The 16,335-nt window shown below is 34.1% G+C and overlaps 1 protein-coding gene across 1 annotated transcript in view; it reads right to left on the bottom strand.

Moving 5' to 3' along the window:
• LOC136034972 (apolipophorins-like) overlaps positions 1 to 16,335 on the bottom strand; it is a 69,543-nt gene that overhangs the window by 37,618 nt on the left and 15,590 nt on the right. The window contains exons 4-7 of the mRNA XM_065716531.1: positions 12,733 to 12,909; positions 10,317 to 10,457; positions 7,634 to 7,835; positions 2,039 to 2,282 (exon numbers count right to left, since the gene is read on the bottom strand). Coding sequence (XP_065572603.1) covers positions 2,039 to 2,282; positions 7,634 to 7,835; positions 10,317 to 10,457; positions 12,733 to 12,909 — 764 coding nt within the window. The remainder of the gene's footprint in view (positions 1 to 2,038; positions 2,283 to 7,633; positions 7,836 to 10,316; positions 10,458 to 12,732; positions 12,910 to 16,335) is intronic.

Genomic DNA, 16,335 nt, shown 5'->3' with positions numbered 1-16,335 from the left:
CTCTTCATACCGATCTCTTATATCGGTGAACGACCTGATGCAGTTGATTACTAATAGCAGTTGATTATTGATAGTACTCTTCTAGCCAATCTCCTATATTTGGAAACAATTTGATACAGTTGATTATTGCCGGCACCCTTCACGGCAATCTCCTAGGGTGGGAAAGGATATGAGACTGATTTTTCCAGTTACTACCTCTTGATTGTTGAAAGAAGTTGGCTGTTGACGGTACCCTTCTAGCCAATCACCTATATTGAGGAACGACTCATTACACTTAGTAGTTGATGCTTAGCTTTGTTCCTATTGTAATTTTGCATGCGTCACAGATAATAAAAACGATACGACCATTTCTAAGACAGAAAGGATGTAATTTAGGTTCTTAAAATGACCCCATTGAGCCCTTTGGGATATTTTTGTTTATAAATGGATGGATATTGATAATAACAGGAACTTAAACTTGAGTTTATAAAGTCATTCGTATAACATTTTCCCCAAAACTATGGCTCCTAACGATTTTTCAACTCGTGACCTATCTATATCGCTTTAGTTAAGCCCAGAAGACCAAAGGATACTAATTTTCCACAAAAAAATGGGGCCGTTTTTGAGATAGAAATTTGTCATTACAAAAATAGTTATTTCTTGTTTAAAGAGAAGAGATAGTAGAATTAAAGAAATTATTGCTCTGTACAATTATTGCTCGGTTAAAGAGATAGAACTGGTAACCCAGGCGGTTTCATCGCCAGGCCCCAGTACGGCTACGCAGCAGGTGTTTATATATAGATTCTCACTGTTGATTATCTTTTAATTGAAGGTGTCCCAGTGGATCACCAGGTTAATTTAAATCATCTTCCAGTTCTCGCATTTTCACATAACCTTTAGCATAATTGTTTGTGTCTTGCAATAGCTTTTCCAAAACATTCATTAAATTACGAGAGATCCCTTAATTTAAAAGATGTGCGAGACGTCCTTCAACAGTTTTGTCAGGTCTAAAAAGTACATTTGGCTATATGAAGGTGGTTCAAAATCACCTTCAGGGCTTTGTGGCGGATGTACCGCTTAATTGATTTGGTGTTAAATTTGTCCAGGTACTTGGAAGCTGAAAACATTATATATTCAGGGTTCGATCATTGCTTACGTTGAATGAAGCTAAAGCAAAAAATGAGCTCAAGTTTCGGATTTGTTAGCAGAACTCTTCATAGAACAAATGGCGTCCTAAAAACAACCAAATCAATTCATTTGGAATTATGGAGGTAATAATAAAATTTTACGAAGCAAGCAGCACCCTCCAAAGCAAACAGCACCTTTCTTACTACTCTTTCTTCGGGAAAATAGAGGACTCCATAGTTGATACATTCAACCTTGAAGGGTCCCAATGACTTTTAATTAACACTTGTGTAGTTTATTCCATCTTTTTTTTGGTCCTTTATTTTAATTTTGATTCGTTCCGACCCACGTTGTGGCATATCTTGTAACCACGTATTTCCTTGTGCTTCACTTCGTTTTAACTCCCAGTTCTCGCTGCCACTGATCTTCTTTTGTGGTTTGATCACAATTGATAGTGTTGTTTGTTCATTGATACCCGTGAATTTACGTCCTCTTGATCTTGTCTCAGTTGATTGTCCTGTTTGTTCATTTTAAGCAAGTGTTCATTTATGTTTTTGTCCTTCGAGTATTGTGACACTGCGAAAAAGGACACACTCAACTCTTGAGACAAAAATGGCGTAATTAACATCTTGAAATGTGCTCGTAAACACGAAGTCAGTCAAGATTTTTTCCCGAAAATTAAGACTGACATGCTCAGGTCAATGAATGAATTATTTATTTTGTTTATTTCGTGCATTCTTGTACCCAGTTTTAAGCAATTCGTTGTTATTAGAGTTTCTTTTAGATTATTTTTTTCCTTTTTTGTTTTTGTGTTTTTTTTAGTTTTTTTGTTTTGTTTTTTATACCAAAATGTAAATTTGACCTTTCTAACTCTGTTCGGCTGATAGTGATTTTTTGTATAATTATATTTAACTTAGAAACGTAAGTAACTTACACTGCCTTTTCAACTTGTGGGCAGGATTTCTTTGCCACCAATTTATCATAAGCCCATCTTAGGTCTCTTACAGAACATCTTCTAACAGCATGCACTAAATGACTAAAAAGTCCTGGTATTAATTCCCCTTGATCTGAAGATAAAGCTTTGCAGATATCCTTCGCAAGTCCATAAACGAGATCTCTGTCGGCGCTACCAAGATCAGGTAAAGAGGAGTCGAAAAGCAAAGATTCTTCATTGAGATCTGAAAAATAGGGTAAATTAGTTTTCTAATATGGAATGATGGCTGGATGGAGCCGAAATTATTATATTGGTAATTATTAGATCAGGTAAAGAGGAGTCGAGAAGCAAAGATTCTTCATCGAGCTCTGAAAAATAGGGTAATTTAGTTTCCTAATAGGGATTGGTGGCTGGATGGAGCCAAAATTATTATATTCGTAAAGATTATTGGTAATTATTAGATCAGGTAAAGAGGAGTCAAAAAGCAAAGATTCTTCATCGAAATCTGAAAAATAGGGTAATTTAGTTTTGTAAAAGGGACTGGTGGCTGGATGGAGCCAAAATTATTATGCTGGTAAAGATTATCGGTAATTATTAGATCAGGTAAAGAGGAGTCGAAAAGCAAAGATTCTTCATCGAAATCTGAAAAATAGGGTAATTTATTTTTCTAATAAAAACTGGTGGCTGGATGGAGCCTAAATTATTACATTGGTAAAGATTATTGGTAATTATTAGATCAGGTAAAGAGGAGTCAAAAAGCAAAGATTCTTCATCGAGATCCAAAAAATATGGTAATTTAGTTTTCTAGTAGGGACTGGTGGCTGGATGGAGCCAAAATTATTCTTGGTTCAAATTCCCACGTACTTTAGTGGTTGTTTGGTTTTTACTTTTTCTAATTAATCGTTTTTTGTTTACTTTCTTCTTCTTTTTTGAATTCATTTCGACGGTTACAAACATGGACAGAGTATATTCTACGAAAAATAAACTTTAATATGTTACTTAAATTAATTTAAAAAACTGTTTCCACAAAACAAGTTTTTCAAAGAAAAGTAAATAGATCCACTAAGCCAAAAATGAACAAAAATAGAGTCAAATAATCTCCCAAACGTAAAAACTAAAACAAATCACTATAAATATGTAAATTAAACTCAAAGAAACAGAAATTACAATAAATAGCTAAGTAAAACACAAAACGAGCAAAAATCAACACCAGTAGGGCTGATAGCCCCTCCCCCCTGCCTTCTCAGGACTAGAACATAACTTGCGCTTTACTGAAAACAAAATATATTTTAAATGTTTTCACTTGTTTTTACTTTCATAAATAAAAAACTATCGAAACTTTAAGGAATAAATATCAGTATATGTCTATTAAACTGGCAATCCACGGTTATTTGTTGTTTTTTTTTGTTTTTAGTAAAGCCCAAGTTATGTTGTAGTCTTGAGAAAAAATGTGGGTTATCAGCCCTACTCATGTTAATTTTCGCTTATTTTGAGTTTGACTCGGCTATGTTTTGTAATTTCTGTTTGTTTTGAGTTTCATTTAATTATTGATAGTCCCCTCCAAAGCATATACCATCTCCCTTTCTATAAGAATGTTATATGCCCCCAGGCCATAAGTTACAACCGCTACCATGAGAGCTGTAGGTAGGGGGGCGGGATGTCTTCCTAAAATACATAATTTCTGGGCCGTTCAACTACGATGAACAAAATTGCTGTTTACAAATTTTGATTGGATATATTAAGGTAAATGAAGATCGTGGAGGGGGCGGCTTGTTTCTCTCAAATCACTTTGACTCTTAAAACGGATGAATAATTTCCTAATTTCAAATCAAATGAGCCTTATCTGAAGTTTATACGACCACCCATTCCATAAAACCTTATATCCCCTCATGGCATAGCTTACAACCCCATCCCCAAGGCACTGAGGGTTGTGTAAACGCTATGGGCATTATTATATGTTCTTTGGACAAGTAGGAACAAAACTGTTATCTTATAATTTCAATCAGTTGCGTTTGGTGAAAAGTGGGGTTGGCGGGGAAGGGGGGCAAATGCAATGACGGATCCAGGTTGGGGCGTGGGGGGTGCGTGCCCTTCTAACGTAGTTGTGGATTTGGGGATAATATCATGTTGCCATATTAAATATCATATTTTTCGTAGAGTGAGAACATCTTTTCATTTTTTTATGGCGGGGTGGTTTCTATAACTTACTATTTTTTGTATCAATATTTTTATATCATTTAATTTCAACAGATTTATTAGAGCTTTAACTCTCAGCTGATTTTTTATTCAATTTGTGACCATTCCCACAACCTACTTACGGCGCATAAGCGTTGAAGTTCCCTTTATATTGCTGGTATTTCTTTATTCGCAAGTCTATCGGAGTGAAATATTTTGCACCTCCCGCTAAAAAAAATCCTGGATCCCTCCCTGGGCTAATGCCTCCAATCACTTTTGACTCTTATAAAGGAACTAGAGATTCCAATTTTCGACCAAATGATCATGTTCTAAAGTTAAATAACCATCCCTTCCATAAAAGCTTTAAATGCCCCCGCACCAAAGCTTAAAACCCTCACCACCAGGCTCTGTTGGTTTGTATCAACCCCAAAAGCCTTGTTTTATGATCTCGACTATTTTGAATAAAAACACCGCCTCAAAATTTCTATTGGATATATTTCTGGAAAACACGACAAGGTCAGCTCTCATATAACTTTGACTTTTAATAGAAATTCTGATTTCCAATTTAATGAGTCCCCTCCAGAGTATATACGACCACCCTTTCTATAAAAGCCTTAAATGCTCCCAGGGCATAACTTGCAAACCCTGTCCTGAGAGCTGTGGGAGCGGTTTTTTTTGCTCCAAGATATCATTTCCGGACCCTTCAACTACAATGAACAAAATTACTATCTCCAAATTTTTATTTGACGTCTATGGGGAAATGATAAGCGTTGCGGGGGCTTGTTACTTTCAAATCCCTTTTGACTCTTAAAAAGGACACTACAAACTTCCGATTTCAAATCAAATGAGCCCTATCTGAAGTTTATACGACCATCCGTTTAAAAAAAAACTTATATACCCCAAGGGTATGACTTTATCCAGGGCACTGGGGGATTGTGTCAACCCTAAAGGCACTGTTATATGTTCTTTTGACTATTTTGAACAAAATCGCTATATCACAATTTCAATCAGATTTGTTTGGTGAAAAGATGTGTGGCCGGGAGGGGGAGGGGGGTAGCTGTACTTCATCACTTTTGCCTTTTAAAGGGAGCTAGAACTTTCAGTTTCCAACCAAGCGATCCTCCTCCAAAGTTTATTCAGCCATCCCTTCCATAAGAACCTTAAATCCCACAGGGCATAACTTACAACCCTTTCCCCCAGGCTCTTGGGATTTGTATCAACCCCAAAAGCCTTGTTATACGACATTTGGATTATGTTAAATAAAATGGCTATCTCAACAACTCTATCAGATGCATTTCGGGACAGTACGACGTCAGATGCATTTCGGGACAGTACGACGTGTGTGGGGAGGGGAGTAGCTGCCCTCCGTTCACTTTGACTTAAAAAAGGAGGACTAGAGCTTCTGATTACCATTCCAATGAGCCCCCTTCAAAGTTTATATGATCATGCTTTCTATAAAAACCTTATATGCCCCCAGGGCATGACTTACAACCCTTGCCCTTGGGGCTGTGTGGGGTTGTCATCCTCAAAGACATAATTTCTGGACCTTTGAACTACATTGAATGAAATGGCTTGAATCTGATTGAATGAATCTCAAAATTTTGATCGGAAATATTTGGGGAAACGATGGGCGTGGGAGGGGATATTTGCCCCCTCTCACTTTCTAACATTAAAAAGCGCACTAGTCCTCTCAATTTCCAATTGAATGAGCCCTTTCTGAAGTTTCTACGACACTACTTTCTATAAAAAAAAATTATATGTCCCCGGGCCATAACTTACAACCCTTGCCCTGAGGGCTGTGGGGGGGGGTCATTTCCGAAGATGTACTTTCCTGACCTTTTAAGTATGTTGAAAAAATGGTTATATCGGAATTTGATCGGAAGTGTTTGGGGAAATGATGGGCGTAGGGGGGGGGAGGGTACTTGCCCTCCGATCACTTTTGACTATTAGAAAGGGCACTAGTCCTCTCAGTTTTGATCAAATGAGGCCTTTTTGAAGTTTCTACGACAGTACTTTCTATATAAGCCTTATTTGCACTCAGGGCATAACTTACAACCCTAGCCACGAGGGCTGTAGGGGGGGGGGGTTGTAGTCCTCAAAGACATAATTTCCAAATCTTTTACTTACGCTGAACAAAAAGTCCATCTCAAAATTTGATTGAATGTGTTTGGGAATTGGTGGGCGTGGGAGGGGGTTGGATGTCCTCCAATCACTTTCAACTATTAAAAAGGGAACTAACATCTTTAATTTCCAAATCAATGAGCCCGTTTCAAAGTTTCTATGACAAACCATTCAATATGAAGTGCCCTGGTCTAAAACCAAAAAAAAACTAACATTGTGCCCACATCGCTCTTTACTAGGGAAGGGCTATTGGGCTGCCTATGATAAACTTACTTATATTTCAGCAAATATTGGCTAAATTACGCGCGTAAAAGCCAAAGAAGTAAATCATGAAAACAACGGATGTAGGAAGAAAAAGATAACAATCAAATGAACATTTTGCCTCTATACAACATGGTATCAGCGTTGAAAAAAAGAAAGAATTTAAGCCATAACAAGTAAGAAAAAAGAATATAAAATTGAAAGAGAATTCAAAGAAACAATCAAACCATAATACACAATTGCTAATTCGTGAAAAAACAGTGAAGTAAAATATAAACAAAACACTAATTGTTCCTCTCAATAGCACAAACTGGCCTGTTGGGCCAATTATGTGCGTGTTGGGACATCCAATACAAGTAGACTACATTTAATTTTAAGAGCATGGATCGTGTTGGTTATCTATGTCAACTTCAATGTGATTTCTATCCATCCAATTTTTTCTTCGTATTTTTTCTCTCTTTTTTACACATATATATGACTGCTGTGTACAGAAGCTACAAAGACATCTTAGAAGAAAAATCAGTTAAACAACTAGAACCTATTTATTAATATTTTACTCCACTTTCAAGAATAGATTTGTTCTTAATCACTTTCAAAAATTAAAATTATTCAAGTAATGAAATAATCGCTTAAATTATTGCGACATTGTATTATAATTCTAATTCAAATCTTAAGAATTAAATCATCAGTCGAAGAGAAGTGAGAAAATTGTGCTGAAATTAAGACAAAAAAAAATACCGTTTTTCTTAAGACCATTTCTAACCTCTTGCCCCAAATTGTTCTTCTCCTTTAAGCCAAATACTTTTCGAGGGCTCCAAGCTAAAAAAAAAAATTAAAGAACATAGAAAATTCTGCAGATTTTATCTTATTCTAGAATTTCTGAGCGGGTACATCTACAACTACCCGTACCCCTGCACGTATGTCTAACCATAACTGGTATCGCAGTTTTTATATCAATTTTTTCGATCGTTTCAGTTATGAAATCAATAGACTTGGTAACCTAACCGTCCATTTAATAAAATATAAATAGATTCTTACTTTCTGCCTTGAATGAGCTTGCTTTTTTCGTACTTTGGAGTGAAATGGAGGCAACAGCTTTTGTCTGTGCTCCTCCACCAGCTACTGACGACAATGGTCTGAGTAGATGAGTTTCTATACATTGTGAAGATTCAACAACACCTTTGTTAACCAGCATACGGCACTCAGAATTGGCTCGGAAAATAGGAACTGTCTGGGTTTGCTATAACAGTGTTTACTGATTAAAAAATAAAAGTGCACAAATGAACGGTCATGAAGGAACTAGATTAGTTACAACATGTTTCAAAGAAAATTTTAGGAAAACTAGGTATTTAAATTTCTGTATGATCATACTAAAAATCAATCCATTACTTTCCCCTTTTCCTTCTCCAACTGTGGATAAATATTTCTGACATTCAGGGATTATGTTATAAAACTTGACTCGGCAATGATCTTTGTGAATGATCTTTCAGAATTTATAGCTAAATTAAATTACCTTTGTGTCTTTTTTGCTAAAAGAATAATAGACTCCTATTTAATTACAGATTCATATTCTAGCTACGGACAATATATTATTTAGTCATAGAATGTCTCATAGGTTAACATGGTACTCACAGAATGGTATGACGGCCAACTTTGTGTATCATTTTGTGGTAAATCAAAGGTTTAAAATTGATAAAGGACACTAGGGTCTATAGGAGTTTTATAATTAATGTTAAAAGTAAAGATAACCATCTACTAGTACCTAGAGCTACTTTAAAGTTCAGATTTAGGAGGGGTAGCTACCCTCTGGGTAGTTAGGAGATTCCTTGTGGTTCCCAGTATTTGCGACTTTTTCCTACTTTTGCTAAAAGCGTTTATCCTTCTGACTCCTTAAATGTAAATTATACATCTCAGGAATTAATTTATCTCGTAATGTGAAGGATTATGTAATGTACATTATATAAACTATAAGCTGCAACTATGTGACGTGTGTAATATAAGCTATGTATATCATTAAGGCTCAAGCCGCAATTTGAACAATACTTAAATAAAAAAAATTCATATTCAATATGTATTTTTATTCCCTATAAAAAATACAGACGTCTATAGATCTCAAAACGAAAGAGAAGACAAGGTTTGATTCCAAGCCAGAAAAATCTCGAGATATAAAGTTACCAAGGAAATTATGAATACTTCTGGCATTTCCCCAAATACAGAAGCGTTTCAGAAAAATGACTAATATCTAACCACATGTTTTAAAAAGTGTAACACAACATATGTAAGAATATTAAATTAAGAATATAGGAATGCCAGCATAAATTATTAAAAAAATATTGAAATTATTCCTGCCTAATTATTGTTTAGCTCAAAATCCTTTAGTGCGTCTTCAATTTCAAAACTAGATGTTTCATAATCGATCCAACCTCCATGACTTGACTTAACACAAAGATTTACCGTTCTTCTTTTTTGTTATTTAAAAGCTTAGTGAAATCACTGAATAAAAACATCAAATCAGGGTTGTTAATTGATTACAAAACCAACTTTATTTTCATTATAAATGCCCTGTCAATCTTTAAGAATCTATTTTATACCCTACTGGGATCAACTGGAATTCCAAATTTTGGAATTATGATCTATTAGAATAGCAATTATCAAAAAATCTTCTTATTTTTACTTCATTCAGAATTACGTAATTAAACAGCTCAATTTTCGGTCTTGTGAGCATTGTACAATGTGTGTTAGGTTGTTTAAGCCCATTGTGTAATTATAATGTCAAAGGCAATAACATAATACAGTAAGTGAAAGCATGTACCCCTGAGCGACAATGACAACTTAAAAGTCTGAGCGGCATGGAAGACAATTTCTTTGTCATTGTCATTACGTTGTCTTTGTCATTACATATCTTTTTTGTTCCCATCCACTTGATGCTCAATCGCATGGCAGAGGTCTGCTTTCTACAGGTAGCACTGGTTTCACCAATTGCCATTCCCTCCCCAATTGCCAATTGCCAAATTTAAGAATCAAATTAATAAAACAACGCAATAGTTTCTCTCTTTTTACTACGTGTATACTTCGTTCATTTTTCTCCCTTTTTGCTTTTTTATTGACTTTCTAAATTTTTCTACTTTCATTAGTTTTTAATATTTTTGAATTCTTATTGCATGGCGCTTAACATTCCACGAATGATTATTCGTTTGATTTTGTTATGTGTTAATGCATTCTTTAGCCACCTTTACATAGATTTTTGTTTTTAAACCATTTTATATTTTAATGCCCTCTTTTTAATTCACTTAATTAAATACCCTCTTTTTACTTGCTGTTTTTTTGTTGTTGTTTTTTTTTGAAATTTTTCTTCTTATCTCTTCTTGTTGACTTCGAAATGTAGATTTGGCCAACTTGCATCCATGATAGAAATAAAAATAAAAAATAAAGGTCTTATTTTATCCTAAGAGGGTACAAATCCGAAGAACATATAAACTTGATTTTTGGTAAGCACGTGCTGGCACTAGTTAAATAAAACCAAAAGCAGATTACTTGAAGATTTTTCAGGTAATCAAAAATGCAATCTCATCTTCACTTTGATGCTAATTATTTTTACGTAGATTTATGCTTACATTCATATAGATATAATGAGCCAAATGAAAAAGCTATGAAAACCGTAGTCAGCCAGCTAGCCAATCTGGCTAAGTGTTGGTTAGCATTGTAACTAAACAAAACTTACCGCAGAGGCAGAATAAGATACAGTAGGTACTGCTGAAAATCTTCCAAGGCGCCCACTGCATAGAGTCAAGTCCCGTTTCTTAAGAATAGCTCCTTTTTCAATAATGGTATAATTGGTTGGACAGCGACCAGCAACATCAGTCTAAAATTCAAAAGAGGCGTAAAGAAGCGTTATAAGTAATTCAGCCCAATCAAAAAAATATTACGCTTTACGACGCATCAGGACAAGCCAAGAACTCATTTGGCCTCCTCCAAGACTGAATACAATAAGTTTGAGCATCCAACAAACATTTACATTTGTTTTCAGCACCAATAAGACACTTTATGTCAATGAAACTGTGTTGTATGATGTTTATCATTTCATTTACTGAACAAAAACTATTTACGAGATCTTAACACAACCATATCCCCTAAAAATGCAAGGCCATAATATGGAGAAGGGATAGTAAAATAAATCCACAAAATCCAATAAAAAATACTTATACCTTAGAGGGGGTTAAAAAAAAATGAAAAATATGAAACTAACTTAATCACCTAAATCATATTAAGAGAACGGTCTATTTTCCAATAGCCTTTCAAATTTCTCACATCACAATTTTTGTCAGTAATCTGATTATTTATGAATTCACCATTTACATGTGAATTCTGACTTATTAAATTAGAATATCAAAAGTAATGATTAAAGCAAATTTAAAAGGTTGTTAAGAAATAGATTGTTTTCTAAATATGATCTTAATGATTAATTTTACAGGGTAAAATAAAACAGTAATAAACTGATAGAATATAATAGTACTAAATCATTAAAATTAATGTTATATTTTGATGGATGTGTGTTTAGGTAGAAATTGAGTGTTTGGGTTAAGGGTAGTAGGGTACATAATGTTGTAGTTATATCTTGTTTTTTAAATCCCTTCAGAGGTTAGTCTTAATTATTATTGTATACATTGAGATTAAGCATATTTATTCTTAAAACATATCTGTGTCTTTAGTCAAAACACTCATACTTCAAGAAGTCTTAGGTAGTTCAAAACAAAGAGCAAGGGACCCTGATGAGAGTAAAATATTGTAGTGAACATAAGTGAAACAAATCAGAAAAAAAAAAACAGAAGAAAAAGGTAAAGTCAACACTTTGCCTTTCCCGAAAGGGAAGTCTTTGAGACATTTAGTCTACAAGTGGTGTTTTCACTAAATTAGTTTTTAAACAATTTAACTACTGTCCCATTTTCCAAACTGCTTTCTCTTAATAGAACATAACTTTTAAAATAATCTGGTCATTAAAAACAAAGAGACAAGGAGAGGCTGAATATTCGCATTTATTAAATGAGAATATTAAAAGTAGTGATTTAAGCGAATTTAAAAGGCTGTTGAAAAATATATTGCTTTCTAAATATGGTTTTAATTATTTATTTTATAGGGTACATAACTGAGAGTATAAAATGATATTAAGTCATTAAAATCAGTCTTTTATTTTGATGGGTGTGTATTAAGGAAGAAGCTGAGTGTTGAGTTGGGGGTAGTAGGGTACACGATGTTGTAGTTATATTTTGTTTTTTAAATCCCTTCTGAGGTTAATCTTAATTATTATTATCTTCATTAGGATTAAGCTTAATTATTATTAAGACATTTCTGTGTCTTTAGTCAAAACACTCATACTCGGAGAAGTCTTGGGTAGTTTAAAACAATAAGTAAGGGACCCAAACGAGAGTAAAATATTACAGTGAATACTAGTGAAACAAAATCAGAAAAAAAAAACAGCAGAAAAATACAAAGTCAATAAGAAAATTCAATAAAACACGGATGATAAACAAATATATTTGAGTTTCTTATATTAGCATCTTGATTTGACAAGAATACATTGATGTTGTAGAGAGATTGAAAAGAAAAAAAATCTTAATAAAATTAGGCTGTTCCAATAACAAAAGAAACAAAAATCGAAAAAACTATTTCCTTTACTGATAGTACAATACAAACTTATTTGAATGAGGATGACATCTTACTACTACCGCTAACAACAACTTACTGCAGCACCAAACCATCTGAGGCCAACACAGTTACACATGCTCCTACTCCATCCCAATCTTTTATGGTTTCTATTTTAAGGAAAATCACTAATAAAAACATGGTATACATGAATAGCTTAGGATTGGTCAAGTTAAGACTAATAGGCATGGATATTTAACAAAACTGAAATCATATATATATATATTATATATATATATATATATATATATATATATATATATATATATATATATTATACCAATGTAAATTTCTCTTTGTTTTTGTTCTCAATTTCTCTAAAATAAACACAACATTTTGAAGTTGTATAGGAAAAAGAAAAAAAAATTTGAAAAAAAAGTGAATTAATAACAAAATAATGCAAAAATTGGAAAGTTTAAAAAAAAAATTTAAACTACCTCAATAGTAGAATCAGCAAATTTGAGACCGTCTGGTGTATGTTGCAAAAGAGAAAGAACTGCCTTCTTGATGTTGAGAGCCCAAGTAACTTCCTCATCATTTGGACAAACCTTTTCAATTGTTCCATCTCTAAATGAGAATAGTAAAGGTTGTTTTTCTAGTGGCCCTGCATCAACCTAAAAGTAGAAACACATGGTAATAAAAATTTGTGGGTGAATATCACAGAAAGAAATATAGGTTATTATAGACAGAGCATAACAAAGTTGTTGAACCTAAAAATTGAAGTCTCCAGATTCATAATTGGGAGGGAATCTAAGAATAAAGACTACTAATACTACTAATAGCTCACTGCAGCACCAAGCCGCCTGAGGCCAACAAAGCTACGCAAGCTCTTCCTCCAATCTAACCTATTCAAGGCCTCCCTCTTTACACCCTCTCAGGAAGTTCTCATTTCCTTTAAATCTTTATTAATGACATCCTCCCAACCCAGACAAGGACGACCTGCTTTTTGTGTAGCCCCAGACGGTTGGCCAAAAAGGACAATCTGTCATCCTTCATCTGCAGAACATAGAATAGCCATCTCAACCTTTCTTTCATTATAGCCCTAGAAAACAGGATTGAACCACATTTTTCATACAACCTACTGTTTGAAATACGGTCATTCAGCCAGGTACCCAGAACAATCTGTATGCAATTTCTCTGGAAAACATCTAGTAAATTTTCATCTGCTTTTTGGAGCGCCAATTCTTCAGAGCCATATTTGACCACTGTCATCACTGTAGCTTCCAATATTCTAATCTTGGTTTGCAGACTTATCTTTCTATTCTTCCAAACTTTTTTTAACTGTGAAAAAACACCCTGAGACTTGGCTATTCTACTTTTAACATCTTCACTGCTCCCACCATCTTTACTAATAATACTACCAATGTAAGCAAAGCTGCTAACCTGATCAATCTTTTCACTACCCAACGTCACCTTTTCATTTTCACTTATTCCTAGCCTTAGTGACTTAGTTTCCTTCACTTTAAATTTCAAGCCTATTCTAGCACCCTGAGCTTGCAAAACCTCTAAAACTTCATTCATTTTGCTCACACTTTCATCTAATATGCTTAAATTATCAGCATAATCTAAGTCAAGGAGCGTTTTTCCTTCCCATTTCATTCCGTGATCTCCAATTGCCTTTCCTGTGCTCCTTAAGACAAAGTCCATAAAAAAAATCCATATAGAGGGGGATAGAACACAACCCTGCTTAACTCCTGATTATCATAATACAAAAGCAGTTTCTAACCTCATTTCCTACCTTAACTGCAGCAGTATTATTCTCATACATAGCACAAATCACTTTGATGTATTTTTCTGGTATATCATACAAGGATAAGACCTTTGCTCATGCTCTTCTATCAACAGAATCGAAAAGCTTGCTCATAATCAATAAAACTGAGGACCAAAGGTGTTTGACAACAAAGGGACTTTCCAATTATTAACCTAAGAGTGAAAACTTGGTCAACACATCCTCTACCTTTTCTAAAACTGCACTGTTCTTCCCTTAAAACTTTATCTAAAGCATCTCTCAGTCTAAAAAATATCATATTACTCAGTAATTTGCTACCTACAGAGACTAGACTAATGCTTTGATAATTATGACACTCACTCTTGTCACCTTTCTTATACAGTGGTTTAATTAAGGATTTCTTAAAATCATCAGGCACTTCCCCTTTTTCAAAAATCATGTTCATAATCTTCAGTAGCTTATTCCTAACCTCAGAGCCACCATTATTTAAGAAACTCATTTATCACACTATCAGCACCTGGAGCCTTATTATTTTTTAATCCTTTTCCTTATCACTAATTGTGGCCCCATTTCTATCTTTAACTGGGACTAGTCTGGATTGTCTACTCCCTTTCAATTTATTAACATGCCAGTATAATATTTTACTATTATGCCATCTACCTGCATCTTCCAGATCCTCAGCAATTTTATCCATTGCCTCCACTTCACATCTCCTTAGTTCATATTTTAATGCTTTCTCCACTTTCTTTACATTCCTTTTGTTTTCATATGACCTATCACTCAGATAATTCTTGTACAAACCCCTTCTACTCTCTATTAAACCTAAAGCTTTTTCACTAATACTCCTAGTTGCAGTCTTAGCACTCTTCCCTAAGACATTATCAGCAACTTCACAAATTGCTTTTCTAAAATTATTCCATCCACCTTCAACATTGTCAAATTTTAAACTCTCAAGTTTAGTATTCAACTGTTCCTGGAAGTTTTTTCTCAGATTTTCATCCTGGAGTCTACCAGCATCACAACTTTCTGGGAGGTAGTTACCATTCCAAAATTTCAGCTTTAAATTAACCTTAGACACTACTAGATGGTGATCTTTACTTTTAACATCAATAACAGCACTCCTATACACCCTAGTAATAAGGTTTGCTGTCTTACCATCATGTGAATACCATGTCAAATTATGGGCCATTTTGTTCATTGGTGCCCTTGTCAAATTGGGCCTCCCCCAAGATTCTGCTCTAGATCTGCCCATGGTTTTAGTGGTAAACCTGTGGAGAGTTGAGGTCATCTCTCCCTCTTGGTTTTTTCAGTTAAATTTTGGCTGTTTTTTTTTTAATTTTGAAAAAACATATTTCAAAAAACATATATCTAAAACATAGAGGAGTACCTCTTCTATCAAGCTTCAATTTTTACATAAATCTATAGAAATGATAGGGAGGAAAGGTTATTAAAATTCTATGTACTCTATAAAATTTGAAGAAAATCAAATTTGACTATTGTATGAAGTCAAATAATTAAATATTGAACAATTTGGTATAATTCTAGTTAATTGATTTCTTGCTATCTTGGAAAGGGTTTAGGTTAGGAAAATGAAACTTTCAGGGATGGATCTACAGGCTAAAGTATGTCCCAGGAAGGTATTTTAACATACCCACCTCTACTCCTTCTCTCTCTAGAGGGTCCTCAAATTTACCTACATGACAGGTCTATACCTATTTATATTTGGCAAAACAACATTTTACCTTAATTTTTAGTTACTAGTTGCTTTTTCTCAGCCTTTAATTCTGAAAATGCAATTCCTGTTATTTGAGTAGAATTTTGAGCCATATCAATGTTGTTGTTTTTTTCAAAATTTAGGAAATGTATTTGCATATTTTTAAAACCTTATAAAATGGAATTGAGCAAAGTTATGAAGCTGAAAACAACTTTATTGTACTTCAGATAAGCAGAAGATCTATTTTGCAAGGTTTCACTTTTATAACACACATATTTTTAAAGGTCATCAAAGGTCAGGGCCCTCTATAGGGAGAAGGAGTAGAGGTGGGTATGTTAAAATACCATCCCAGGACATAATTTAGTCTGTAGATTCATCACTGAAAGTTTCATTTTCCTAAGCTAAACCCTTTCTGAAATGGCAAGAAGTCAATTAACTAGAATTTTATCAAAGTTTCATTTTCCTAATTTAAACCCTATCTGAGATAGCAATAAGTCAATTAACTAGAATTTTTACCAACAATTTAGCCAAAGAGCTAATAAGTTATTAAAAAGGGGCTGTCACAGATGATGTGACTTTCAACAGGGTGGAAATCAC

This window comes from Artemia franciscana, chromosome 13, assembly GCF_032884065.1.
Source record: "Artemia franciscana chromosome 13, ASM3288406v1, whole genome shotgun sequence".
Taxonomy (NCBI): Eukaryota; Metazoa; Arthropoda; class Branchiopoda; order Anostraca; family Artemiidae; genus Artemia; species Artemia franciscana.
Note: the sequence above shows the minus strand (reverse complement) of the source record. Positions and strands in the feature narration are given on the sequence as shown.